Raw genomic sequence first — 27,081 nt, forward strand, 5'->3', positions numbered from 1 at the left:
TCTCTCTCTCTCTCTCTCTCTCTCTCTCTCTCTCTCTCTCTCTCTCTCTCGCCTCTTCAGTAAACCTCGATACTCTAATAGGTTGCTGGAGACTAGAGCTAGGAGAAGCCGTCCTGGAGCTGGTTTTATATACAAAGATATGAAAAATTGTGCTCTTATATGTGAAATAAGAATTGTAATGCATTTTGCTGTTGTGTATTTAAAAAAATAAAATCAATTTTTAAAAAAAGGTAATTAGAGCCTGTCTCTTTAATTCAAACTCCCTAAGGATTTCTCACATACTGAACCTTCATTTATGAAGCCTGTGCTGGACAAGGGCTAAAATACACACCTCTAATCTCAGCTATTTAAGAGGCTGAAGCAGGAAGATTGCAAGTTCAAAGCCATCTTCAACAACATAGCAAGACCCTGCCTCAAAATTTTAAAACAAATAAAAAAGCCTTGGTATATAACTCAATCCCGGGGCTGAGGTTGTGGCTCAGTGGTAGAGAACTCACCTAGCACGTGTGAGGCACTGGGTTCAATCCTCAGCACCACGTAAAAGTAAATAAAATAAAGGTATTTGTCCATCTATAACTAAAAAATATATATTTAAAAAATAGAATGAGATAGGACATTGGTTTTTCACAAATACATTTATTTTTGTATTATGTGCAACTTGTGTTATGATTTGGATGTGAGGTGTCCCCCAAAAGCTCACGTGTGAGACAATGCAAGAAGGTTCAGAGGAGAAATGATTGGGTTGTAATAGTCTAAACCCAATCAGTGAATTAATCTCCTGATTGGGATTAACTGAGTGGTAACTGAAGTGGTAGGGTGTGGCTGGAGGAGGTGGGACTTGGGGTGTGGCTTTGGGGCATATATTTACATATATATGCTCTATTGTGCTCTCTTATGTGAGCTGCTTCCCTTTGCCACCCCCTTCTGCCATGATGTTCTGCCTCACCTCAATACCCAAGGAATGGAGTCAGCTTTATGGACTAAGACCTCTGAAACCATGAGCCCTTAAATAAACTTTTCCTCCCTTACAATTGTTCTGGTTGGGTCCTTTTGAGTCACAGCAAAAAAAAAAAAAACTGACTAATACAATTTGTATAATGTGTTGTTGTTTGTTTGTTTGTTTGTTTGTTTTGGAGGGGGAGTACCAGGGATTGAACTCAGGAGCACTCATCCACTGAGCCACATTCCCAGCCCTATTTTGTATTTTATTTAAAAATAGGCCTAACCACTGAGTTGGTTAGGCCTCACTTTTGCTGAGGCTGATTTTGAACTCATGATCCTCCTGCCTCAGCCTCCAGAGCTACTGGCATTACAGGCATGCGCCACCACTTGTATAATGTTGAAATCAACAAAATAGAGACAATTATTATAAAATCCCTTTTCTATATTTGGAAGTTTTCCCTTTCTGATAATGACCCTGTTGTGGCACATCAGAAATAAATCACCGGGTCAGTCTTGAAGCAAGACATGGAACTATTTGTCGGTGGGTCAAAAGGGCAGTAACCAAGTCACCTCTGCAAACTTCAACCCTTTGCAGAAGGTAGGGTACATTTTTATAGCTAAAAAAATATAAGCTACCAGTAAGTCAAAACCATAGCAACGTAGGAAGTGGGTCATTCTGACCCACTTCGGGGTACAGTACACTGCCCAAGAAAAATGGGAACTAAAAAAAGAACATCTTATAAATATATTGCTTAATAATACATTGTATAAGAATACCAGGAACTTTTTCAACTGCTATGTTTTGCCACATAGGGTGTACTTAGCAGGAGGTAGGTTACATAGGCTGGGTTTTCTCATGGGAGAAGTATTTCTCATAGGAAATGGAGTCTCAGGGTAAAATGGAGGTTGTCTGGTTAAGGCACCTAAAGTTTGGCCCATAACAACCTTTCGTTTTACCTTGGAGGGACTACTCCTGTGCTGTTTGATCAGGTTCTTTGGGGCTTTCAATCAAGACTCACCCATTGAGTCAAATTCAGGTGTGGGCACATGGCTGAAGACAGGCCAAGCCGTTTCTCTTGGGAATTTAAATATTGGTTGCTGTTTTGTTTGTTTGAACCCAGGATCTCACACATGCTAGGCAAATGTTCTACCATCGCACTTCACCCCCAGCCCAGGAATTTGAATCTCAGAAACCCTGGGCACTAGAGGCATTTATAAATGAGTCATCCAAGACAGCACCTTAAAAGGCCTCTCATGTGTTTCTGTAGCTGTTGGCCAATGTGTTTCCCTGGTTCCTATCCTGGTCAGCCTCCTGGTCTTTCAGTTTCTTTTATGTATCTTTCCACTAAATTCCTTGGGTTTTGTGGGGGAAGGTTGTCTGTTTTGCAGTACCAGGGACTGAAACAGGGGTGCCCTATCACTAAGTTACATCCCCAGCCCTTTTTTATTTTTTATTTTATTCTTTGAGATCTCAACAAGTTGTCCAGATTGGTCTCCAACTTGTGATCCTCCTGCCTCAACCTCTGAAGTAGCTGGGATTACAGGCATTCACCACCATGCCTGATCTCAACATTAAGTACACAAAGGAACCATTTGGAATGTTAAAAAAAAGATACTGATGAACTGGGGTTGTGGCTCAGTGGTAAAGCACTTGCCTCACATGTGTGAGGCACTGGGTTCCATTTTCAGCACCTCCTATAAATAAATTAATAAAATAAAGGTCCATCAACAACTAAAAAAAAAAAAATTTAAAGATACTGATGACTGGTCCTACTTCCAGAGATTGCTTTAATTGGTCAGATGTGTGAGTTGGGCATGAAAATTATTAAAAGTTCCCCCGGGTGATTCTAACACACAAAGTTTAGAAGCAGGAAGCCCTGGGTTCGATCCCCAGCACCAAAAAAACAAAAAAAACAAAAAAAAAAACCACTGAATGAGTCTGTAAACACATAGTATTTGACCTACATTATAGTAGCCTGTACAGTATATTTTACATTTTGAGAATTATTTTTCAAATTTAACAATTCATGAGTTTCATATGCCCCAAATCCTCCACATTTGTCTGTTGGAATATCCTACACACAGTAGGACACCATTTAACTGGGCCGAAGTGCACCTTACATGGCATTTCCCTGTACTTCACCCCCCAACTTCACCACCCTCTCACCCTCCCCACTGTCCCACAGTTCAGGGCTAATGACAGTTGCCATTTATCATCCTGTTCCCACTATGGGTTTTCTTACATCAGCACTAAGAAAAAAGTGAAATGACACTTAATGCTGTCTTCAGCAACAGCTGGAAAGAAAAAGCCAAGTGGGCTGGGGATGTGGCTTAAGCGGTAGCACGCTCGCCTGGCATGCGTGCGGCCGGGTTCGATCCTCAGCACCACATACAAACAAAGATGTTGTGTCCGCCGAAAACTGAAAAACAAATATTAAAAAATTCTCTCTCTCTCTCTCTTTAAAAAAAAAAAAAAAAAGAAAAGAAAAAGCCAAGAAGGCCAAGATTTTGGTAGGGCCTGCCACTCATTCCCAACACCTGCCTGAACCCCACAGCACTGGGGCATGTACCCTGGATTTAAACCCATCCATGTTTTCCCACCCCAAGCACCAATGCATCATAGCTCATAGAGCAAAGAGTTGAGAAGTGAGAAACCCCAATTCAATTATCCTAATAGTTACATAGCTCTTCACATCAAAACTATATAATACAGCAAGACAAAGGAAGTATTCAGTGGTACCCAAGGCCAGTTCCAGAATTTAGAAAATGCAGGAAGTTTGACAAGTTTGTATCCATTATAAGGGACTATGGGGCCTGGAGACAAACCAGACCTGTAAGGTACAAAAAATGCTTAACTTGGAGTTTTTTAGGAAAAAAAGAAAAAAAAAATGAAGATTGCAATCTTAGGGGCAAGTTACTGGCCCTGCTCAGTCCTGCTGAGCAGGAGTCTACCTGATTCACCTTTTAAGCTTCTCAGGCATTGTTGCCTTTCTCCTCCAGCCTCTGGGTCTGTCCAGAAGTCCCCTCTGCCTGCTCCACTCTTCCTCTCTTTGCTGAGACAACTCTTCACCTATTGGGGCTCAAGGATCAGCCCAAAGGTCGAGATAAGGCCACTCCAGTCACTGTTAGGGGTTTGAGGAGGTCTCTCCAGGGCAGAGGAGACCTCTACTCAGAACTTCCAGCCTCTAGAACTTAAGGACTCATCAAATTTTAGAAAGTGAAAGGCGAGAGCCGGATGCAGCATTGGTGTACTCCTGTAATCCCAGCAACTCAGGAGGCTGGGGCAGGAGGATGGCGAGTTGGAGACTAGCCTTGGGAGCTTGGAATTTAATCCAAGGATGCTGAGTACATCCCAACTATTCGGGAAGCAAGAAGATCACAGGTTCAAAGTCGGTCTGAACAGTTTAGCAGATTCTGTTTCAAAATTTAAAAAATAAATAAATAAAAGGGAACTAGGTATGTAGCTCACTGGCAGAGCGCCCCCCCAACCCTGTTCAATCTCCAATGCCAAAAAATAAATTAATTAAATTAAACTAAAAAGGGAAAGGTGAAGATAGACATTCTCAGAGCAGAATGTGAACCAGAGACCTGGGTCTCTGGCCCTTCTTCTAAAGGAAATTTGGTGAAAAGTGAGGATGTGAAGGTGTGTGAGCACAGCTCCAGCCTCATAAACCCAATTCTTTGATCCTGATTCACAGATCTTTTTTTTTTTTTTTAAGAGAGAGAGAATTTTTTAATATTTATTTTTTAGTTTTTTTGGCGGACATACATTTTTGTTTATATGTGGTGCTGAGGATAGAACCCAGGCCGCACGCATGCCAGGCGAACGCCCTACCGCTTGAGCCACATCCCCAGCCGCTGATTCACAGAACTTTTTGGCAAAGATTCGGGTCCTCTCTAGGATTTTCAGATTGACATAGTGTTCTCTATCTAAATAATGTTTGAAATGTGCCATGCTCAATTATAGGTTTCTCGGGGTGGGGTGGGGGGGTTGGTACTGGGGATTGAACCCAGGAGTACTCAATCATTGAGGCACATCCCCAGCCCTTTTTTATATTTTATTTAGAGACAGGGTCTCACTGAGTTGCTTAGCACCTTGCTAAGTTGCTAAGGCTGGCTCCTGCCTCAGCTTCCCTAGTTGCTGGGATTACAGGCTTGTGCCAGCTCAATCATAGGTTTTATAAAATACATCTCCTTTGTCTTTATCCAATCTAACAGCATTGTGTAGGCTAACAGTGCATGGACGCTTCAATCAAAATAAGGCAATTATGCCCGGCAAGGTGGCGCCCAGGGTGTGCCAGGTACTAACTCTGTGAAAGGGACCAGACCCAAGCAGGATGATGCCACCATTTGACCTACCAAAGGTGACAGAGGGAGACATACAGCTCTTAGCCAAGGAGCTCAGTGAATGTCATTGCTTAGGAATGAAGTGGAGGGGAAAACCAGGAAGGAAAAGGGGTGCTGGTGATTTTTACAAGCCTCATTTGGAAAGAGCAAAGGACAGGTGGAATAACATGACAACTAACTGACACAAGTTTGAGTCCCAGCTTGAGGACCTGGTAACTGGAGGATTTGGACAAGTGAATTAACTAACCTCTGAATGTTGTTCCATGAAATGGAGACAAAGGGTTGGGGTTGTGGCTCAGTGATAGAGCACTTGCCTAGCATGTATGAGGCACTGGGTTCAATTCCCAGCACTGCATGCAAATAAATAAATAAAAATAAAGGCCGGGCACAGTGATGCACACCTGTAATCCCAGCTGCTCAAGAGGATGAGTCAGGAGGATCACGAGTTCAAAGCCAGCCTCAGCAAAAATGAGGTGCTTAGCAATTCAGTGAGACCCTATCTCTAAATAAAATACAAAATAGGGGTGGGATGTGACTCAGTGGTCGAGTGCCCCAGAGTTCAGTGCCTGGTACCAAAAATTGATTAATTAACTAATTAAATTAAATAAAGGTTCATCCATGACTAAAAAATAAATATATTTACTTTAAGAAAATGGAGACAATAGTGTCCTCAGCATGACTATTAGCAGAAATACATTAGATATCTGTCAAGCACTTTGCACCGTGCCTAGTGATGGCAGGCAGAGCAGAGAGCATGTCTGGTCCTTATTCTCAGGTCTAGGATGTGAGACCAATGCTTCTCTGAGGTTCTGGCTCAGGGTCTCTCATGCAGTTGTTGTCAGCGGTGGGTCAGGGCTGCAAGAGGATCGGTCTCCTTGCTCATGGTTGTCGACAAGCCGCCTTTCCATTCCAGGTTTTGGCTGGATGCCTCAGCTCCTCACCTCATGTGCCTCGCCCTGGGTCCTCAACAAGGGACCAGCTTCTCCCAGAGTGAAGATAGCAGTAGAGGGACTGCAGTGCTCACCTGGTGAGGGAGAAAGAAGAGAGTTGGCATGCAGTGCTGCCCAAAGGGAAAGGAAGTAACACTCACCTAACTTGTGGAGACCGCCAGCTTCTAGTCCAGGAGATGGATCATGAAGTGTGAGGAGAAGCCTATCAGCTCCAGGGAACTGCACCTAACAGCATCTCAGTGACACCCCCACCAGCCTGCAGCGCCTGAAAGTACAGGCTAGATGTCTGTGTTTGGCCAAAGTGGTCCCAGGAGGGCCTCCTACTCCCTGCAGCCACAAGTGTGTGTAAACATGCTTCTCAAAACACCCCAAGACCCTCCATGAAGCCAGGTGTATAGCTGGTAACATTTGCTGATTGCTCTTTGGCACATGCTGTTTCACCCAGTCCTTAAGCACTCAGTCCTCAGGGTAGAGGGCATTAGTCTATTTTGCAGGTGAAGAAACTGAAATTCAGATTAAAAATAGACCAAGTTTGCAGGGATATGAACAGTTATGAAAATTATCTAAAATTCATAAATAGGACAAAAATATTGCTCTGGGCCTTTAATTCAGAATTACACTAGAACAGTGTTTCTCAATTAGAGGCAATTTGAAACCTCACCTCACCCACAAGGGACCTTTTGGCAATGTGGGGAAACTTTTTTGCCTGTCACAGTTTGTTTGTTTTTAATTTTTTGATTTGTTTTAATTAGTTATATATGAATATAGAATGCACTTTGATACATCATATATAATAATTTCTCATTCTTCTGATTATACATGATGTAGATCACACCTGTCATATAGTTATATATGTACATAGGGTAATAATGCCCAATGCATTCTTCTATCCTTTCTACATTCTTTTTTTTTTAATTTTTTAATTTGTTATAAATTGGGCTCTATATGTATAATATAAATTGTAAAGCATTCTGTTGTCTGGGGAACTAATACTGCTGCCATCTAGTGGGGACAGGCCAGTGATTCCGCTAAACATTTCAGGATGTATGGGACAGCCTCCACAGCAGAGAAGCACCCAGGCCAAACAGCAATAGTACCACTACTGAGAAACCCTGCTCAGGAACAACATGGCAAGGCTTGACTTATTGTTTGCTATTAATTAGCTCTCAAGAATGACAACTTGGGACTGGGGCTGCAGCTCAGTGGCAGAGCACTTTGCCTAGCATGTGTGAGGCACTGGGTTTGATCCTTAGACCACATAAAAATAAACAAATAAAATAAAGGCATTCTATCCATCTACAATTACAAAGAAATTTTTATTTATTTGGATGTAGTATACTTTATTTAATGAATCTTCTAAATGTTAGCCATTTAGATTCTTTTAAATTTTCTGCAACTTTAAATTATTTAAGCAAATAATGATAAATCTGGGAATAAATATAAGATCACTTCCTTTTTTTTTTGCTAAGAAATTCAGATTTTACATTTTATCCTGCAAATTATGAGGAACACTGAATGGCTTTAGAAAGCAACTTGATTTAAATGGCTTATAAGAAGGCCAGTGTCATTTCCTGATAAGTACAAGCCACCTCTTATAGAGAGAGAAAATAGGGCATGATCAGAATGATTTAATTCTAGATCAATACAATAGCTTGTTCAGTGCAATTGAAATATAACATATATTATTACATAAATGATCAGGAAATAATATCAGTAAACAATGTCCTCTTTTTTAAATTTTCAACAATATTCTTACAGACCTATTTCCCTTGCTGGATGAGCAGGGTAGGAAATGGACTTGGTGTTCCATAGTTTGTATGCCTGGAACATAAACTCTGTTTTCTCTTATGTGAACTCTCAGATCCAGAGAAGAGTTGAAGATGTTCACCGGATTTCAATCCTGAAGCAGAGGCTGAAAGGTCCTGTCTGGTTATTAAAGAGTTAATTCTGGGCAATCCTCCAGGAGCAACACAATACATAGATAAACACAGGCAGAGGAATCCCGGTGATTTGCAGCAGTGACGTGTGGCAAAGTATTTATGATTTTCCTGTAACTGAGTAGGACACATGAAAGGACTTTGCAAGATGGAGAAAAAGTATTAGATTCAAATGAGAAATAATTATATAACACCAGCTAAGTTTCTGCTGGAAGGATTATTATGAGGCTCCAAATAACCAGAATGCCTGAGACTTTAATGTTTACAATGTATTAAGAAAAATAGGAGATAGTAGAAAGAATCAGACATTACTTTCCAATGTTCGTATATGAATACACAACCAGTATAATTCCACATCATGTACAACCACAAGAATTGAAAATTATACTCCATGTATGTTTAATATGTCAAAATACACTCTACTGTCATATACAATTAAAAATAACAAAAAACATTTAAAAAATTTTTTTTAAAGTAGAAGGAAGTATCAACCTGTAGGTTAGAACTGAAGGATTCACCATCCCATAAGATGATGCCAATGTTTTCTTTTAGCTTCTCCAATTGCCGCACTCTGGCTGGGCACAAATTAACCCAGCCGCCACACAGCCTTGTAGGTTCAAAACAGGAACTCCTTTATTCTCCGCACTCCCGCGAACCACGCAGGCGGCCTTCTCTCCGGACACACCACACACCAACCGGAAATCCCTCTCCCTGCATTTCCCCAATCAATGGGAACTCTCCGGGAATTCCTGCGAGAACTCTAAAGTAGCAAGCCCAGGCGGACAGCAGGGGTCTAATATATACAGCTTAACATAACCATTATCATCTCAATGGCTTGCTGGCATCACCTCTCAACCACTCCATTCTGGCAAAAATGCCATGCGTCATTCGGACTCGGCTATGGCTCTCAGCATCTCCCCCCTTCTGTTTAATTAAACACCAAGTATGTGGCTAAGATCACTTCCTTGAGGTGAGTGGATTCTAAGGTTATGTCCCTCTGCTGTGGAAGCCGTTCCCCTCTTGTCCACATGAACCATTACAAGAAGCCTTCAGTTTCCTCCCAGGATCAAATAGGTGCTGTCACTACTGTGTCCCTGTGCTCAGCTGCCTCCTTGTTAGAAGGTGCCTTCTTCTCTTCAAAGATACCATCAGCATCAATTCAGTAGGTAAGGGATCTTCAGGCCTTATCAGAATTTTGGAGTCCTTGGGGACCTATGTTTTCTCATCCTTAAGATGACACAAGGGTCACATTCTTGTCACTCTGAGATGAAATTCCCAAAAAGATCTGCTAGACATTTACCAGAGAATGAGTGTGGGTGTCGTGCCCGTGGCAGTTTCCATCCAGATACAGCAGGGTCCCCATCTCTACGTCAAAATTTTTAAAAAAGACAACTTGTACAAACAATAATAAATGCTGGAGAGGATGTGGAAAAAAAAAGGACCACTTTTATACTGTTTATGGAAATGTAAATAGAGTACAACCACCGTGGAAATCAGCATGGAGGTTCCACAAAAGAGTGGGCATGGAACCACCATATGACCCAGCTATACCACTCCTCAGTATTTATCCTGAAGAATTAAAGTCATTCTACAGTGATACATATATACCCCTGTTGATGGCTGAATAATTCACAAGAGTCAAACTATGGAAACAGCCTAGGTATCCATTACGGATGAATGGATAAAGAAGATGTGATATATATATATACACACAATGGAGATTTTTGTTTGTTTGTATTGTATTTTATTTTGGTACCAGGGATTGGACCCAGGGGTGCTTAACCACTGAGCCACATCCCCAGCCCTTTTTTATATTTTACTTAGAGACAGGGTCTCGCTGAATTGCTTAAGGACTCACTGAATTGCTGAGGCTGGCTTTGAACTCGCAATCCTCCCACCTCCGCCTTCTGAGCTGCTGGGATTATAAATGTGCACCACCTCACCTGGCACAATAGAGTTTTATTCAGCCATAGACACCAAGTTGCCCAGACTGGCCTTGAACTTGGGATCCTCTGCCTCAATCTTCTGAGTCACTGGGATTTCAGGCGTGTGCCACTATGCCTAGCATATGGTGTCTTGTTTTAGCAGTCCAAGCAAAATAATACAAGAGGGAACCATCGGGAAGACAAAATTATTTAAATGAGGGTAGAAGAAATTGATATATCTAGTCAGTGATAAAAAGAATTCTGGAGTAAGATGGCTAAATTAGATTCCTTAATCAACATTATAGTGGTATTTCAGATATATCACATGCTTTTTTCCTCTTGTCCCCTCAAATCTTCTCAAAAAATTTTTTTTTGTAAAAGAGAGAAAATTCTGCCAAATGTTCTCTTAATTCTGTCACAGCAAGAATCAAAGGACCCAAGGGACCCTGAAGGGAGCCATTCTCAGTAAATAAATCCAAACCTTCTTTTCTCTGGCCACTGATCATTTCAATGATTAGCCTATTATTTAAATTATTTACAGGTTTCACATTTTCAAAACATTTCAGAAGTATTGATTGATTAACTTGCTGAATATATTATGAACTCAATCTATATTAAGCTCAAGGTAATGTATTAAATGCCATTCCAGAGTTTGGATTCAGGCAGTGGAGCCATAATCAGTCTCCTGGGACATACTCCTATTTCTCATCCCTCAGTACAGAAAACTTTGCCCTTGGCAAATGTTGGAGAAGAACACATGGACAATCTCTCCTATCAGTGAGTCCAAGTAAATACAGTGGGCTGGTCACTACCCGGCAGGAAAAATCAGAGCACTGAGTCAAATCTCACAGCTAAGCAAAAATGAGGGAGAATTTAGAGACTTAGGGTTTTGTTCTCTCAGGTGAACTGGAATAGCTTTCCCTTTTAGGGTGCCCTAGAAGATTCTCTAGCCCTCTTCATCATGTAATATGCCCTGCCTCTGAACTGGCTTCTGAGTTTGAATGCTCCTGTCATTTCCAAATATTCATGTTGAAATGTGAACCTCTAATATAGGAGTATAGGGAGATGTGGCCTTTTGGAAGGTGCTTAGGTTTTGAAGGTGCTGACGTTGTAAATGGATTAATAAAAATAGCTTGTGGGGTGGTTCGCTCTCTTCTGCCTTTCTGCCATGTGAGGAACAGCACTCTTCCCCTCCAAAGGATTCAGTATTTAAGGCGCCATTTTGGAAACAGACCAGGCCACCAGGCCTCACCAGAAACCAAACTTGCCAGTGACTTGATCTTGGACTTCTGGCTTCTAGCATTGTGAGACATAAAGTTTTGCTCTTAATAAGTTACCCAGGCTCAGGTATTATGTTATAGCAACATAAAATAGACACTGGCCACCCCATTAGCGAAAGTGATTACTCCAAGGAGTGGACCACATTCCAGTCAGAGCTCTTCCTGGGACTAGACACTTAACTAGAGAGATTTAACTAAGACTGTAGGGGAAGAACACTGGGTCAGAAAGCATGGGTTCTAGTTCCACTTTAATCAATGGGCATGTCAAACTCTCTGGACCTTCATTTCTGCATCTGACAAATCTAAAAGGATTATATTAGTACTTGCTACAAACTCACCTATGCACACAGCCTTTCCTTTAACACAAGAAAACTATACTTCTTAAAAAAACCCTTGGGAGCCAGGCATCGTAGTGCATACCTGTAATCCCAGCCACTTAGGAGGCTGAGGCAGGAGGATCATGAGTTCAAAGCCAGCCTTAGCAAAAGTGAGCCACTAAGCAACTCAGTGAGACTCTGTCTCTAAATAAAATACAAAATAGGGCTGGAGATGTGGCTCAGTGGTCGAGTGCCCCTGAGTTCAATCCCAAGTACCAAAAAAATTTTTTAAAACCTCAGGTTTTTTTATCCAACAAGAGGAAGATAGGAAGCTTTCTATGGGAAATCAGAAGAAATGCTACCCCAAGGCAGGTGACACCTCCTCACCAGTGCCATCAGCACCTGTGCTGCTCTTGTCTCCCAACCACACTCAAGACCCTTTGGGCAGAAGCTTCCTCTGGCCATTATCTGAGTCCTTGAGGTTTGGGAGGGTTTTGTTTATTTTTTGTTTTTTTGTTTTTTTTTTTTTTGGTACTGGGGATCTAACCCAGGGACAATTTACCACTGAGCTACATCCCCAGTGTCCCTTTTTTGAGACAAGGTCTAAGTTGCTAAGGGTCTTACTAAGTTGCTGAAGCTGGCCTTGAACTTGAGATCCTCCTGTCTTAGACTCCCTAATCACTGGGATTACAGGTGTATACCATTATATCCAACTTTTAACTCCCCCCTCCTTTGGCACTTAAATCCAGGGTCGCTTAACCACTAAGCCACATCCCAGTCCTTTATTTTTATTTATTTTTTTATATTTTCATACAGGGCCTCACTCTTAGGGCCTTGCTATGTTGCTGAGGTTGATCTCAAACATGCAATCCTCCTGCTTCATCCGCACCAGTTACTGGGATTACAGGCATGTGCCACTTCACCTGGCTGACTCCTTGAGTACTGATGTGTTCTCAATGCAAAGAACTACAGTGACAACCCCAGACATTGTGCAGACCAGATAGACTCCCTTTCAAACATGTGTAGGAGTAAGAACAGCTGCCATTTCTCCCTTCCTTATCTAATCAAAACTCAGCCAGATAGTCCCAGGCCATAAGTGACACATCATTTAAGAGAAACTATTAGGCCACTGGTGATCTTAGAATATAAATTCCTCAAGAACAAGGATTTTTATTTTGTTCATGAGCCTATCTTCAGTATTAGAATTGTGCATTGGTATACAGTAAATGCTTGTTAAGGGAATGAACACTGTCAGAAAATTGAAATGAAATGGTGAAATGGTGCACACCCATAATCCCAGCTAGTTGGTAGGCTGAGGCAGGAGCATCACAAATTTAGAGCCATCCTCAGCAACTTAGCGAGAACTTGTCTCAGAATAAAAATAAAAAGCACTTGGAATGTGGCTCATTAGAAGAGCACCCTGGGTTCAATTCCCAGTAGCGTGCATGCACACGCACACACACACACACACACACAAAAAAAAAAAAAGAACAAAAAAAATGTATACAGTTAAAGCAGAGGGGACTTCCTTATGCCAGCTCAGGTCACTTACTAGTTTTTGGAAATCTGCCTTGGTATTTTGTTTGTTTGCTTGCTTGTTTGTTTTGGACACTGGAAATAAACATAAGAGCACTCTGCCACAGAGCTATATTCCTAGCCCTTTTTTTGAAACAGAGTCTCACATAATTGCCCCCGCTGGCCTTGAACTTTCGATTCTCCCGCTTCATCCTCACAAATCACTGGAATTACAAGTATATATCACCATATTCAGCAAAACCTGGCTTGTTTTAAAGTTTGATTATGTGGTTCCTAGTAAAGGTAAATCCATTCTGGTTAGGCCTGGTCTGTTGAGGCCTAGTGTAGGAATTTATCCCAAGACAGTGGCCTCCCAAAAACTCCATTTAACAGAAATCACAGAGCCCTCTGTGTGGAGAAAGGAAAAAGAAAAAACTCTTCCAGAAAGTCCTGCTACAAGGCTAATACAGTTACCCAAATGAGAGAAAACAGCCTAGGACTGGACTCCAAGACAGAGAAATTGGGCCAATTCAGCATATGTTTTTGGTTTGGTTTGGTTTAGTTGTCAATGGACCTTTATTTTATTTATTTATATGTGGTGCTGAGAATTGAATTGCTAGGCAATTGCTCTACCACTGAGCTACAACCCCAGCCCTCAGCATACGTTTTGAAGCAGAATTAATGCAGGAGTCATTGATGAGTTGGGTGTGGGGAGCAAGGGAAAAGAATAGAAAGGGAGCAAGGCGCTCACCTGTAATCCCAGCAGCTCAGGAGGCTGATTCAGGGGTTGGTTCAAAGTCAGCCTCAGCAACAGTGAGACCTTGTCTGTAAATAAAATACAAAATACGGCTGGGGATATGGCTCAGTGGTTGAGAGCCCCTGAGTTCAATCCCTAGTACCAAAAAATAAAAATAAAATAAAATAGAAAAGGAGACACCCAAGTTACTAGCAAGAATCATTTGGTGTATGACGATGCTATTTTTCTTAGTTGGCATAAACTGGAGAAATCTCAGATTTGGGGGTAATAAGATTTTTTAAATTCATTCTTTGGGTCCTTAAAGGTTTGAGATTCCAGGTAAAATGCAAATACCTCAAGAAAGAAGTTACTCTGAAAACTATGATTGATCAGTATCAGTTAGTTCCACACTGTTCCTTGGCAGTGAGCCACAAAACAAAGTCACCAGAAGAAGTAAGAGGTCAATAAAGAAGTATATCAGTCATTCTTTCATTTGTTTTCATTCATCAGTTGAGTGTCTATTCTGTGTTGGAGATATTAGAAAAATAAGATAGCTAACAACTTAATTGCAGGCTGTGGAAACAAAAGAAGGTGCCTAAGACACACTGTAGGGACATAGAAGTTTGGTTTCATGAAGGGATTCTGCAGGAGGTGACATCTGACATCTGAGTTGAGACCTAGAGGAGGAATGAACTTCAGCACCTTCCTATCTCCTCTGTTCACCCACAAAAAGTATTCACATTTTTTAAAAGTATTCACATTTTCCAAAAGTATTCCTTTGCAACATATACCCTAATTAAACTTTCTTTTTAAAATATATCAGTAATAGCTAACATATATTGTACAGTTAATAAGAACCAGTCCCTATTCAAAGAACTTTACAAGGATTAACTCATTTTACCCCCACAACTCTATACATGTGGAAACTTTTATAAAAACTCCATTTTACAGACAAGACACAGAGAGGTTTTTCCTAACTGATGTGACCTATACGTGCAGACCAGCAGTTTCGAAGCCTGCAGCACATCCAGTTCCCCCGCAAGGCCGCAGTTCCCAACTGCCTCCCGTACAGAATTTCTGCAGCGGCCGGTCCCCAGGCTGAAGTCTCCCTGAGGTCAGGGTCCTTGGTTATACATTCAAGATGCTACCCAAGGGGTAAGGTCCGCGCTTTGTTAAATACAAGATAGTACAATGCTGGGAAGTTCTTCCTGAGGTCCCCCTCTGCCTGCTTCCCCACTAAAGAATGGACCTGAGCGCGGGAGCCCAACCCCGGCGCCTGCGGCCCACGGCCACCAGGTGTCGCCGCCGCGTTCCCGCGCGGGAGGGTGGAGCGGGTGGCAGAGCGGAGCAGCATGTGGACGTTCGGGCGCCGCGCGGCCGCCGGCCTCCTGCCCCGGTCGGCGTCCTCCGGCCCGGTCCAGGCCCACACCGGGACCCCGCGCCCGGAGGAGCTAGCCCGTTTTTGCAGCAGCCGTGGACTGTGCGTGGGGACCGCCGCGGCCTGTGCGCCCCGCGGAGCCGTGAGTATTCGTGCCCCGCAGCTGCCCGGGCCATACGCCCGCGGGGGGAGGCGCTGCGCACGCAGGACGCTCGGGGGCGCGCTCGGGCATGCGCACACACTGGGGGACGTGCTGGGCGGTGAGGGCAGCGGGCAGGGGCCTTGCGACCTCCTTTCCCGGACGGGGGTACGTTTCCACTGGCTTCTGGAAAGCTCCATACTTTGTCCTGCCATGCGACTGCGAGCCAACGGCCCTGGCAAAGTCGGGGCAAACGGCCGGTCCGTTTCGAGGGAGCTGTGGCTATCTCGAAGCTTGTCACTTGCCTTCATGAGAATTGAAGTATAACATTAATATATGCAATATTATATAATGCTCTTGTGTGTATTATTGATGTGGAATGTATAGAGAAATATACACATAAATTTGGGGGAGGGGAGGAAGGGGATACTGAGGATTGAACTCAGGAACACTCAGACCACTGAGCCACATCCCCAGCCCTGTTTTGTATTTTATTTAGAGACAGTGTCTCACTCAGTTGCTTAGTGCCTTGCTTTTGCTGAGACTGGCTTTGAACTCATGATCCTCTGGCCACATACTCTTTTCAAGCCTGGATTTTGTGAATGAAACCCTTCCTTCCAGCGAGGTGAAACTGTTAGACCTGCCAGGGAGCTGGGGTCCAGCTTTTGGAAAACGACCCCGATCTGGATTCCAAATTCTGGCTCTTGGATTCTGTAGACCTGGGTGACCTCGGGCTTCTCCCAACCTCTCTGAGCCTCTCTTGAACTTCGTGTTCTGTACAGAGGAGATAAAGGGTGATATCCGTTTTGCCTGCCTGAGTGACTGCTATATTGTACTAGCATGTAAAACTTCAGTGCTTCAGGATGCAAACAAGTATGTGATTCAGGCACTCCATAATTTGAAAGTAAGAAGCCCAAAGAATGGCTGTGGAGCCAAGAAAAACTACCCCTGGTCTGGGAAAGCCGGTGGTCCCCAGGATTCAAGGTAGTGGTGGAGGGCATTCTAGGATAGGGAGCCACACCGGCAAAGGCCTGGTGGCCGACTTGGATCAGTTGTGAGTGGCTGGTACAACTCTGTATTGCAGGAGACAAAGGAGGTCCAACCCCACTTGTAAGTGGTGGCCAGGGTTTGGATTTAAGCGTAAGTTGCCCACCGACACTTGTTATGTAGCCCACACAGTGTTTGAAGAAACTTTAGGATTGGTTGCCACCATTGCAAAAACTGGGACCTAGAAAATAGATTTCCCAGTTTCTTTGGGAAAATAAGCAGGTGTGACCACGAGGGTCCCCAGATCCCCTCTATCACTCATTCCTTTGTTGCACTCACCTTCTGTGCACCCTTGGCCACTATAGTTTGTGGCAGTTTTTAACTTAGGAGAGCGACAAGGGGTGATACCCAGTAGCTGTACAGGCAATTGACTGGGGAGCACACTCTGCATTGTGCTGGCACCCAGGTGGTGTACACTGGGCTTAGGGGTCATTTGGCGATGCCTAGGTGATTGGCATCCTTGGTCACTCACTGGACCTCTTTTTTTCAATCATAAATTAATTACAGTTGTTTAACCTGTTCATTCTAGTTCCTTTGCACATCTTGAGTACTTGTGCAGTTGGAGAATGGTGTGGCAACTGAGACCACCATCCTTTTTAAAGCCTTGAGAGTCCTCAGTTTGGTCTATAAGAGCCCTTGGACTCTGAACTTCATCAGGACCTGAATTCATGTGGAGGCCTTTCCCCATCCTTCTTTCTTATTTATTTATTTATTTACTTTTGGTACCAGGAATTGAACTCAGGGGCACTTGACCACTGAGCCACATCCCCAGCCCTATTTTGTGTTTTATTTAGAGACAGTGTCTCACTGAGTTGCTGAGCGCCTCACTGTTGCTCAGGCTGGCTTCGAACCCATGATCCTCTATCTCTGCCTCCTGCGCCACTGGGATTAAAAGCATGAGCCACCGCGCCTAGCCCATCCTTCTTTCTTTATCCCCTATTTCTACTTCTAGAGCAGCTGTGCAACAGAAATAGCCAATACATAATATAGAATTTTCTGATTGCTATATTGAAGAGTAAAGAGAAACATGAAATTAATTTTAGTAATATGTTTATTTAATCTAATACATCCTAATATTATCATCTCAACATGTGATCATTATTTTTAGAATGATTAATAATATATCTTACCTTCTTTTTCCACACTCATACACTTCCAGCACATCCCAATTCAGATGTTAAATTTCCCTGGAAATATTTGAGCTATATTTAGAGTTTATAAAAATCACGTTTGGGGGCTGGGCATATAGTTCAGTGGCAGAATGTGTCCAGTATGCCTGAGGCCCTGAGTTCTGTCCCCAGCACCACAAAAAGAGGGAAAAAAATCACAATTGAAAACAATGGTTCACATATTCAGGTCATTTCAAACATACTTAAATTTTCTTAAATAACTTTTTATGATTTTTTTTTTTTTGTACCAGGGATTGAACTCAGTGGCACTCAACCACTGAGCCACATCCCCAGCCTTATTTTGTATTTTATTCAGAATAGGTCTCACTGAGTTTCTTAGCACCTCACCATTGCTGAGGCTGGTTTTGAACTCCCACAATTCTTCTGTCTCAGCCTCCTGAGCCGCTGGGATTACAGGCCTGTGCCATTGCACCCAACCTAATCATTTTAAATTAATTTAAATGAAGCATAAACTCTAGCTCCTCAGTCTTGCTGCTCACATTTCTAGTACACAGCAGTCACTGTGGCTGGTGGCCACCACACTGGGCAACTCTGGGTACAGTGTGTACTATGTCTTGATTGTCAGCTTGCACATAGGAACCCAGAATCTACAGGAATGGCTTTGAAGAGTGCCGCTCTGCAGCCCCCATCCCCAGATGGCTGGCAAGGGCTCTGGTTTTGCTGGCAGCCTCTGTTCCTGAAGGAAAGGAAGCTAGGGCCAACATCTTTAACCTTTCACCTTAATGCTGGAGACAGATTTGTGCAGGAGGTAACCTAAGGTTTTGTTTTGTTTTGTTTTGTTTTAAACACCCTCCTCTTTTTTTTAAATATTTTTTTAGTTGTCAATGGATCTTTTATTTTATTTATCTATATGCGGTGCTAAGGATTGAACCCAGGGCCTCACACATGCCAGGCAAGTGTTCTACCACTGAGCCGCAACTCCAGCCCTAACCTAAGGTCTTTAACTTAGCCCTAACTCTTCAGTCTTCATAATCTCTTGCTACAGCCACTTCAGCATCCCTGGAATGGCCTTGAGACATCCACCCATTTTCCTAAAGGGACAAAACCATCCCCTATGACTCCATTACCATTAGGTTTTAAGCCTAACAAGCAGGCTGTGCTCTAATTCACATTAAATTCCTTTTTGTTGTCTTTCAGAGACATTATACATGAGTTTATACCCACAAAAGGAATATAAAATATCCATATTGCTGGGGGAGGTGGCACTCTCCTGTTATCCCAGTGACTTAGGAGGCTAAGACAGGAAGATCACAAGTTTGAGGCCAGACTCTGCACCTTAGCCAGACCCTCAGGAACTTAGTGAGACCCTGTCTCAAAATAAAAAATAAAGGGGCTGGGGTTGTAGCTCAATGGTGGAGCATTTGCCTTCTACATGTGAGGCACCGAGTTCAATCCTCAGCACCACATAAAAATAAATAAATAAAATAAAGGTATTGTGTTCACTACAACTAAAAAATATATATTTAAAAAATATATAAAAATAAAAAGAGCTGGGGATGTAACTCAGTGATAAAACACCCCTAGGTTCAATCTCTAGTACCCAAACAAACAAATAAACAAAAAAACCCACAACAAAACAAAAAGCAACTCTGTTGCTTACAGATAAAATAATAAATGCTAGGGTCTGAATGCTGTGTTCCCCCAAAATTCATATGTTGAAACCTAATCACCAGGGTGACAGCAGGAGATGGGCCTTTGGCAGGTAATGCAGATAATGAGCTCATGAGAATAGAGCTCTCAGAATTGATGAGTGCCCCTGTGGAATGGCCCAAGGAGCTCATTGGTCCCTTCCACCAAGTGAGGACACACTGAAAGGTTGCCATCTATGAACCAGAAAACGGGCCCCTACTAGACACCAGATCTAACAGTGCCTGATCTTGGATTTCCAGCCTCTGTTAAGAGGAATTCCTCTTGTTTATAAGCCACACCGTTTATGGCATTTTATTATAGCAACACAAAGGGACTAAGACAGTAGATACCCAAGTCACCTATGTCAGATTGAGAGAATTTGTTTATTCCTCAGAAGGCCTGTGCTGGGCCTCAGAAGGCACTGCCGTGCCCTCCCCTGGAGGAACCTGCTATCCTGGGTTCTGTTCATTATACCTCCCCCCTTTCCTGGGAGTCTTACCTCTGATGTGTTTCTCCTTAAATATCTGTTGTTGACATCAAGACATTCTGCTGTGGCTCGCCCTTTCTGTTTAACAATGGTTTTGAGTATCATCGACAACTGATGCCCACAGCCATCCTTTACTTGTTTTCCCTGCTGAAGACTATCCTATTGGGTGAATAGATCACACCTCATCTGGGCTCCTTTTGGTGGCATTCATCAGATTGCAGAGTTCTGCCACTGTCGTGCTGCTTCGTGTTTCTCTGCATGGATAGTTGTTCCCTTCCTTCCAGTAAATTTCTCAGGATGGAATTATTGGACAAAGGGCTAGCCCAGGATCAACAAGTTTGGTCTCCAAAGTGTTTATTCCCCTTTGTTTTCCCCCAGCAAGGGAGGAGTACTGACTGATTCACTCTTCAAGTGTTGTGGTTAGATAGGGCCCAGAATGACTGGGCAACAGGATAAAGGCTGGCCTCCCTTCTGGCCTACCCAGGGTAGGTGATAACTGGGTCATGTGGGTCCTGAGCCTGAGACATGAAACCTAGAAACTCACTAGTATTTCCTAGATGCATCCCATGCGAACACAGATCCATTAGACCATGGAGACTCAGCAAACCCACAGCACAGTTGGCTTCGGGGAGACCTGGAAGTAGAAGGGTTGGCTGCTGGGTGGCTTCAGCAGGAAGCCTGTGAATTCTATCTGCTACTCTCAGGTTGGAGTTTGCCTCTTTCACCTCCAGGTCTCCACCCTTTGGTTGACACCTTTCAAAACACATCTACTGAACACCCGGAGGCCCTGTATTTGAGATATTCAGGTTCTCTTGCTTAATCCTCATGACCAGTCTATAGCAAATATTACCATGATCACTTCCTTCAGAAAATAACACAGGTCCTGAAAGATTTGGCAGTAGCCCAAGATATGTCAGATTGATGGGGGGAAAAAACAGGTTAAGTACAAGGTAAGGAGTATTTGACAAAGGTTTTTTATTATGATTAAAAACACCTGGGGCTGGGACTGTAGCTCAGCCTAGCAATGCCCAGAGTTCAATCCCCAACATCCAGAAATGAAAAAAAAAAAAAAAGAAAGAAAGAAAGAAACTCTGATAGCTGACTGTCAATGAGTAACTTGCATTTGACCAAACTTTCCAATAAGAACACATCAAAACTATATAAAAATTTTTTTTAAATGCTCAGCACCACACATACTAATAATCTCAACTACTCAGGAGGCAGAGGCAGGAAGACTATAAATTTCAAGTTAGCCTGTGCAACTTTGACCTTGTCTCAGAATAAAATAAGGCTGGGATGTAGCCCAGTGGTAGATCACTTGCCTAACATGTATGAGGCCTGGGGTTCAATCCCCAATGCTGAGGGAAATGGTTTGGGAAGGTATCAGAGAGACTGAGACAGCTAGGATTTGAGAGACCAGGACCCAAGAAAGAAGGGAAATTCCCTAGAGGGGGAACTCAGCATGCTCCAACACTTTCTCCTCATGTTTGAACCCTGTTCTGATTCCCAGACTTGTGATTCTTTCCTTTGTGGCAGATAGCTCTGGTCCAATCCCAGCTCTACCACTTTATACCTTTCTGTCAGTGTGATTTGGGGGAGTTACCCTCTGGTGCCTCATTTTTCTTATCTGTAAAATACAAATGCAATCCATCCTTATTATTTGAATATTCTGTACTTCTGAATTTGTGTATTTACTACAATTTGATGCCCCAAATCAGCACCTTCAGGGCTCTCATGATTGTTTAGTAGGCAAGCTCAGAGTGGCAAAAAGTTTGAGTCCCCTTAGAGCACGTTCCCAGCAGAGGTGAAACAGGACTTTGCTCTGTCTTGGTCCAGCTCCCACAGTGTGAGCACGGGTCATCTTCGTGTTCTGTTCAGTGCCATGTTTTCACGTTTTTGTGTTTTCTGTTGGTGATGTCATTGTTTAAAACGGTCCCAAGCCTGGTGCTGAAAGTAAACACAAGGAGATTCATCTTGCTCAGTGTGAGTTATAGTGCTGAGGTCCCAAGTTCATTGTTAATGAATCAACAACATATATGAAACCAGAAATGCACATAAACAGTCATATAGCCATTAGAGGCTTGCAAGGACCTAACCCTGTATTCCCGAGGAATAATTCGCTAATCGAGCATTTGTAGCAACCTACCTCTTTTGAGTAAAGACAATAAAGTAGTACTATGCTCACAGGATTATGATGAGAACTAAATGAGTCTATACATATAAACACAGAAAGCAGGGCCAGGAAGACAGAGAACATTCTAGAAAGTGCAATAGACCCAGGCATGGTGGCACATGCCTGTAATCTCAGCATCTCAGGAGGCTGAGGCAGGAGGATTGCGAGTTCATAGCCAGCCTCAGCAACTTAGCAAGGCCCTAAGCAACTAAGAGAGATCCTGTCTCAAAAATAAAAAGGGCTGGGGATGTGGCTCAGTGGTTAAGCATCCCTGAGTTCAATCCCTGGTACCCCAAAAAAAGAAACTGTGATAGCTCTAACAGTGTTGTTATGTCTGCCCTCTTCTCCTTCAGAGCCACCTCCTTTAAACACTCTTTGCACTCGGCCTCCCAACTCTCTCCTCTGCCTACTTCCAGCCCTGTACGCTCCCTCAGCCGCCTCCTTTCTGATCTTGCCAAGGGTGCTATTAACTCAAGATCTATATCTACAGGTCTCTGACCACCAGAGTGACCTTTGAAGGGTATAATCTTATCATTAACCTCTTAAAGATCTCTGTGTCTTCCCTGGATGAAGGCCAGCTGAGCTCCTTCAGAAGCCCCTGGCTACCCCCACCTCACTCTGTCACCTCCCTCCTACCTCCCAGGCCAGCTGCCTCCACGCTGACTGCACCACTGTTCTCCCTTGCTCTCAGTTCTCTCCTGTCTGTAATTTTGTCTGTCTTTGCAGCTGGTCATTTGCAGCAAAACCAATGGTTATGAACTCACACCTCATCACCTGGGTGCCCAGCACTTAGGGAAGGAAAAAAATCAACAGGTCACATTCTCCCCTGCAGATCCTGCTATTACGATCTGTCAGATGGCAGTCCGCTTCTCTTTCGGACTCCAGCAGACTTTCGCCTCTTGCTATCTTTTGATGTTTTTCTGAGTCAAATTATAGGATTAGTGGAATACTGCCACATCACCTGAATAGCCTGCAGCCACACTGCCCAGTAGAACCCCCTGCCATGATAAAAATGTTCAATATGAACCACTAGCACATATGACATATGGCCTCAGGACACGTAAAATGTGGCCAGTGCTGCTGAGAAACTACTTTTTAAATTTTTATCTTAAAATTTTTATCTTAAATTTAAATAGCTACACGTGGCTTATGAGCACCATACTGAACAGCAAGATCTTAGTGAGAGACTTAGAGAGCTATTTTATTGCACTATAGAAAAGTGGAAAGCAAATCCTAAGAAATATTCCTGAAAAATTATAACATAGTTACTCCTAAATGTAGAAGTAACAATATAGGAACCACTTGTGATTGGATTGCAATAGACTGAAAAAAATGGTAATGTTATGTTCTTCTTTTAGAGTTTGAACCTCCACTACCTCAACCAGATTCCGAATGTCAAAAAGCAGAGTGTCTATTTGATGCCTTTGAGGAACTCAGGAACTTCCAGCAACCCAGGGTAAGACTAAGACACCTTCCACCGAGAGATTTCTTCTCTCCTCCCTGCCTGTCCTGTCTAGAACCTGTTTTCTCCCTAAGCGGCAACCCTCTCAGGTGCCTTTCCACATCATTAAGTATCTACCACATTATTTTTCATGAAATAGTATTAAGTTATATGGATGTTTCATAATTCATTTAATCGATTCCTACATGTTGGACATTTAGGTTGTTTCCAGATTTTTTTAGTATTTTCTTCAGCATCCTAGTTAAGAATATGTTGTTGTAACAAATAGACCCCCAAATGTAATGGCTTAAACCAGTGATGGTTTGTGTCTCCCTCTCCAGACTGCCCAGGGTAGGTATTCCTCCATGAAATGTGGAGGGGCTCAGGCTGCTAGTATCTTCCAGTTCTGCCCTTTCCTGTCAGAGCCTTGCTGTCTGCATTGTTTTGGCCTGGTCCCCATCCAAGTTCCATTTGACAGGAAGAGGGCTGGAATCATCAAAGGGTTGTAAGTGGCACTTGTCCCTCACTCACGCTCCAGTGGGAAGAACTTAGTCACATGATCCTTGTGACTACAGGGCAGTCTGGGAAATGCAGGCTAGTGAGTATCCTGAAAGACATGGGCAGTGGATTCCCTGTGGAAAGCTGCTGGACATTGTTACAGTCTATCCTATCCATCTATGCAGCTAACTGATACCTACAGGACCTTCTTCCACACGTGGATACACCCCCAGACTCAAGAGAGCCAACCAAACAGCCATGTGGTCTGCATCCACCTCAAAGTCCAAGATTTCTGGGTGACATGCCATTCTCTCTCTCTCTCTCTCAGGTCTAGGAATGGCTTCTTCTGACTGAGAGACACACATGGTAATGGCAAAGGGCAGATTAACTGCAATAATACTCCCATTCGGACAAGAAACACATTCCTGGCCTATGGCAGCAATGGGGTCTTGCTGCAGCCCAGGATGGAGGATGGTGCTCTACAAATCCCTGGCTCAGCCTCCAGGAGCCTCCTCCTCGCCCATTGCCCCCCTCGGCTCAGGGAAGGCAGGCGTAGGAAGCGAGACTTCCTGGGGACAAGCAGCCTTCACAGCCCACAGTTCTGCTGACCACAGGCTGAGGTGCCAAAGGCTTTTTAAGGCTCTAGTAGGCAGTTTTAGGTCAGATTCATTTTTCTTTGCTGACAGGATTTTCCCCCGAATCATAGTATGCTTCTGATCTGTTTACTCCCAGCCAGTCCCCCATGCCAATACCTCATTCAGATTTCTTCCCTTCATGGAGGCCTCCAGCTGCCTATTTCTTTGCATGTCCCCATCCCCAGCTCCCTGAACCTAGAGACAGGCACCTTCAGGTCATGAAACTATTAAGATTGGGGACCAGTGATACCCTCAATTTGATTTTGCAATAGGGTTGGGTCCCTTTTTGGCAGGCCTTTGTGTTCAAAACCTTAGATTCTTCCTTTGACTTTCCATATTTGCACAAATGCTCCTTTTCACTTCCTCTCCTTGCAAACATATCAGTTGTTGCCTGGCTCTTAGAATTTTGTTATACTTGTTAAAAGAAACAGAGAGCCACCTATACAAAGGACCATTCTAACTATCCCCAGAGAGCTGTATGCTCAGTAGGCAGACTCTTGGCCATCCAGGTTTCCATAGCACCAAACTGACTGCAGGCTCTGCATGGCTTACAAAGCCTGAGGAGCCACACACTCACCCCCAGACCGTCCCAGCCTGCTGTGTCTGCATTCATGACCCCTACCACAGAGCTCCAAGCCAGCACTGTGGGCTGCATATTTTAAGGGTTTGCTTTGGAGGCACCCGTTTCTGGCCCTGTTTCTAGCACTCCTCCCTCACAGATGTTCTGCTGCTGTCTTCTGACCCCTCCAGGCAGTCCTGTGAGGGTAGAGAGGATGCCCTGCCCTTGCAGAATGCCCCGATTCCAGCTCCCTTCCCCAGGGGCTCCTTTTGACCTCTGGGGAGCACACCATCATCCTGAGTGGCCCGCTCTGCTGTTGGCACCTGTCATCCTCTTGACTTTGGACTCAAGAGATTTTTAGGACTTTGACTTTTTTGATCCAAAGGAGATGTGTATCTTTTGTGTTCCTCAATTCCTCAAGACAAGTATCAACCCACCTTTCCCATTCTCTCCATCTTACTCTCAAAATGCCCATCACAACCTACCAGACCACCACTCTCTTTAAAGAACAGACCCCTCCTATCTGCTCAGTCTGCAGCCTGCCCCACCTTGTCCTTGAAGTAGGGGGCACGTTCAGAGTGGATGGCAGGAGTACATGGCAGCACATTAATTATCTGCAGCCACTGGTGTCTTACCTTAGCCCCGTTGGACTCTCAGATATGGAGCTGTCTGGTGTACCTCTCAACCTACAGATGTATCCTCTCAGGGCCAAAAGCTCCTAGAAGGATTGCTTATTATAACAGTAGGATGTTCTGTTTGTTTTGTGACTCCAGGAATGGACCCCAGGTCCTTAATCATGCTGAGCTATACCCCCAGTGTAGCAATAGTTTTATTATGATGATTCAGAGCCCATCAAATACATAATTTGGGGGAGGGGGGGTAGTATAGTCACAGGGTTATACAAGTGTCACCATTACTAATTCCAGAACATTTTCATTACCCCAGAAAGAAACCCTGTACCAGTTACCAGTCACACCTAATTCATCCCTTTTCCTGTCCCCTGCAACAACTAATCTATGTTCTCTCTGGATTTACAGCAATGTTTCAATATTGAAAAATAGAATAGAATGTCTCCAAGTCATGTGTGCACCTTGATAATGTTTCCAAAACTGAACAAAAACAAAAACAAAAAATCCTGAACATACCTGTGTAACCAGTACCCAGCTCAAAAACAGCATGTCACCAGCCCCTGCAGGCAAGCCCCTAAGCCCCTTCTCCCTCCTGGTGGTTAATAGAGTAACTGACATTCTGATTTCTAATAGCATGGATTAGTTTTGCCTATTTTGTTACTTTATGTATATTGTATTGTTAAGTATAAATGTTTGTGTGTGACTTCTTCTCATTGTGTTATGTTTGTGAAACTAGTCCATATTGTTTATTGTTCTTGCTTTTTTCTTTCTTTCTTTTTTTTTTTTTTTTTAGTGATACTGGGAATTGAATTCAGGAGCAGTATACCCCCAGCACTTTTTAAATTTTATTTTGAGACAGGGTCTGGCTCAAATTGTTCTTATAGTTGTAAAAAATTCTATTTTGTTATGTCATATACCACAATTTATTATGCATTGTGTTATCTGTGGTTACTTGGGCAGTTCCCAACTTGAAGCTGTAGGATAGTTCTGCTGTGAACATGTCTTTTGGTGAACCTGTATGCATTTCTGTTAAGTGTACCCTAAGAGTAGAATTGGGGGCTGGGGTTGTGTCTACCATGTGTGAGGCCCTGGGTTTGATCCTCAGCACCACATAAAAAATAAATAAATAAATAAAAGGTATTGTGTCCATCTACAACTAAAAAAATATATATTTTTTTTAAAAAGTGGGGGGCTGGGGTTGTGGCTTAGCAGTAGAGTGCTCGCCTCACATGTGCAGGGGCCCTGGGTTCGATCCTCAGCACCACATTAAAATAAATAAATGAAATGGAAGTATTGTAACCAGCTACAACTAAATATATATATATAT

The 27,081-nt window shown here is 43.3% G+C and overlaps 1 protein-coding gene and 1 long non-coding RNA gene across 2 annotated transcripts in view; one reads left to right on the forward strand and one right to left on the reverse strand.

Moving 5' to 3' along the window:
• Positions 1–5,906: 5,906 nt before the first annotated feature.
• Positions 5,907–9,897, reverse strand: LOC125617899. The gene is made up of 3 exons (XR_007349030.1): positions 8,669–9,897; positions 8,000–8,293; positions 5,907–6,313 (listed from the first exon to the last, which is right to left on the reverse strand). It is a non-coding gene; the product is annotated as an uncharacterized LOC125617899 (long non-coding RNA).
• Positions 9,898–15,272: 5,375 nt separating this feature from the next.
• The window catches only part of Fxn (frataxin), a 25,630-nt gene continuing 13,821 nt past the window's right edge, over positions 15,273–27,081 (forward strand). Inside the window, exons 1-2 of the mRNA XM_015492905.2 lie at positions 15,273–15,469; positions 23,351–23,448. Coding sequence (XP_015348391.1) covers positions 15,302–15,469; positions 23,351–23,448 — 266 coding nt within the window. The 5' untranslated portion in view covers positions 15,273–15,301. The remainder of the gene's footprint in view (positions 15,470–23,350; positions 23,449–27,081) is intronic.

Source organism: Marmota marmota, unplaced genomic scaffold (genome assembly GCF_001458135.2).
Source record: "Marmota marmota marmota unplaced genomic scaffold, marMar, whole genome shotgun sequence".
NCBI lineage: Eukaryota > Metazoa > Chordata > Mammalia > Rodentia > Sciuridae > Marmota > Marmota marmota.